Source organism: Rissa tridactyla, chromosome 8 (assembly GCF_028500815.1).
Source record: "Rissa tridactyla isolate bRisTri1 chromosome 8, bRisTri1.patW.cur.20221130, whole genome shotgun sequence".
In the NCBI taxonomy this organism is placed as follows: domain Eukaryota; kingdom Metazoa; phylum Chordata; class Aves; order Charadriiformes; family Laridae; genus Rissa; species Rissa tridactyla.
This window is the reverse complement of record NC_071473.1, coordinates 29,907,420-29,909,407: the sequence shown is the minus strand read 5'-3', so window position 1 is coordinate 29,909,407 and position 1,988 is coordinate 29,907,420. Positions and strand designations below refer to the sequence as shown.

Sequence of the window (1,988 nt, the reverse complement as noted above, 5' to 3'; positions counted from 1 at the left end):
TCGCACCTTGGAGACGGGCAGCCTTCAGGGTGGAGGTGTGTTTTGGTATTATAATGACATTGTAATGAGCAAAGTTCACACAAAGGTCAGCATTTCATCAAAATTTGACAAAATGTTGGCTCAGGGTAGTGATCAGGCAGCTAATTGGCAGCTTATCTGTTTCATGGTACCATCCCATTCCTGTATCTGCATAAGACAAGGCCACAGAATAATTATCTTCCATCCTGTGTCTCATGTAGCTTCGCAAGCATCATACAGGGAACCGCAGATGTTGCATTTTTTCACATGCCAGCCGCAGCTGTACTCTACCTCAGAAGCCTTGTGATTTTATACTTTTCCTTAATGTAGGAACAATGCTGTACTTTTGTATTTTTGGCCAATTTAGTAATTATTCCACAGGTACCAAGCAGTATTCAGTCAACAGAGAAAACCTGCTTTATGGAAGAAAAATCCTTTGAATGCAACTAATACAAAAACTATACCCCTGATTCAATATATCCCTGAACCTTAAAAGTTATCACTACATAGATGCCGTTTCTAAGAAAACATCTGCTGTTTTGTCCCTTGTCAAAGAAAGAAAGGACTCTGCACTGCTGGCCTTTCTGTTCTGTCTGACATGTGTAGTCCTTTTGCAGTGTTTCCCAATAGATTATGTGCTCATTTGTTCCAATGTGATGAGATGTGATTATATTATTGTACCGACAAGGAGAAAATGGGACCTTGTATATGTTAAACAATGAATGACTAGGCGGAGGTACTATTTGTATTCCAGTTGCATTAAGACAGAGCCCTACATAAACATCTTCCAAATGTATATGTTTTACTGTTACAGAAGCATTGACGATTTTTGAAGCCAGGTCTCCAGATAAGACGTAGCCAGTTCCTGAACAAAAAGGAGGGTACTTGCCACCTGGGTATTCTTCTTCTGATAGGTACCATTTACTTTTTTTATTTCAAATAGGCTTATGCCCTTTCATAAGGCAGCCTGTGAAATAATTTTGTGGAGGAGGTGAAAGAGGCCTAAGGAGCTTTTCTATTAGGTACATCGTATTAACAAAAACATCACTGTCTGTCTTCATAACAAAGCTTGCGCCACTGCAATAAGAGGCAAGCCACTTCATGCCCATCAAAGTCTTAAGAGTTAAGTTATGGTAAGTGTCCAGGAAGTCCTGTTGAATAATATCATGATATTGCTCGCTTTCTCTCAGTAGGACCTCATTTCGATCTTTGCTCTCAACGCCAAGCATAAACAACCGAACAACCTCCACTCCTGGAACCACAGATTCATTTCCCCAAGCTTTTCTGATGGAATGTCTGAGCTGAACTTCAGCAGCTGTAGTTGCTATTAGCAATACCAAGAAAGGTTTTTTAGCTTTACACTTCTCCTTTTCATTAATAATAAATTTAAATGACCATGTTGAAGTGGATCTGGGTTTATTCCCAAATTTCTCATTTTCGACTGGTAGTTCTCCATTTTCTTTCCGTAAGAATTTTTTGAAATTTGAAGTAATGTTTTTATGTAAAATATTTTCACTTTCCATCTGAAGATTATCATACTTTTTGGTAAAAAGTGTGCCTTTTTCTTCTATGTCAACATTATTTTGAACTTCACTTTTAGTTAGAACAGCATGGAGATCAGAATTCAAAACATAAGAAATCACATATATTGCTACTAAAAAGACGGAGGCAGTCAGGAAAACATTTGTCTTGGAGCAATCCCGAAGAGAGAAGAATCCACTAGAGCAGGTCATGTTAGCAGCTTTGAGACATTGCAAAAAAAGCTATTTTTTAACTGGACAGATATTTTGTCAGAAGAGCAGTCAATTTGTAATTGTTTTCCTCAGTGACCAAGGAAGATAAAAGCAATGTGTAGGCTTCTGATTCTTCGGGATTCTTTTTTTTCATTATTCCATTATTTGTAAATGTAAATGTGAGTAAATGGTAAAAAATTTCATAGAAGAAAAAAAAGAAATCTTTAAAAAACCCTC

General features: G+C 37.3%; 1 protein-coding gene across 1 annotated transcript; it reads right to left on the bottom strand.

Annotated features, from left to right (window-relative positions):
* Nucleotides 1–476: 476 nt before the first annotated feature.
* LOC128913750 (beta-1,3-galactosyltransferase 2-like) lies at nt 477–1,751 on the bottom strand. Its single transcript, XM_054211863.1, is given in 2 exon segments — nt 477–1,556; nt 1,608–1,751. Coding segments are annotated over 2 exon segments (1,224 nt in total).
* Between the last annotated feature and the right edge of the window lie 237 nt (nt 1,752–1,988).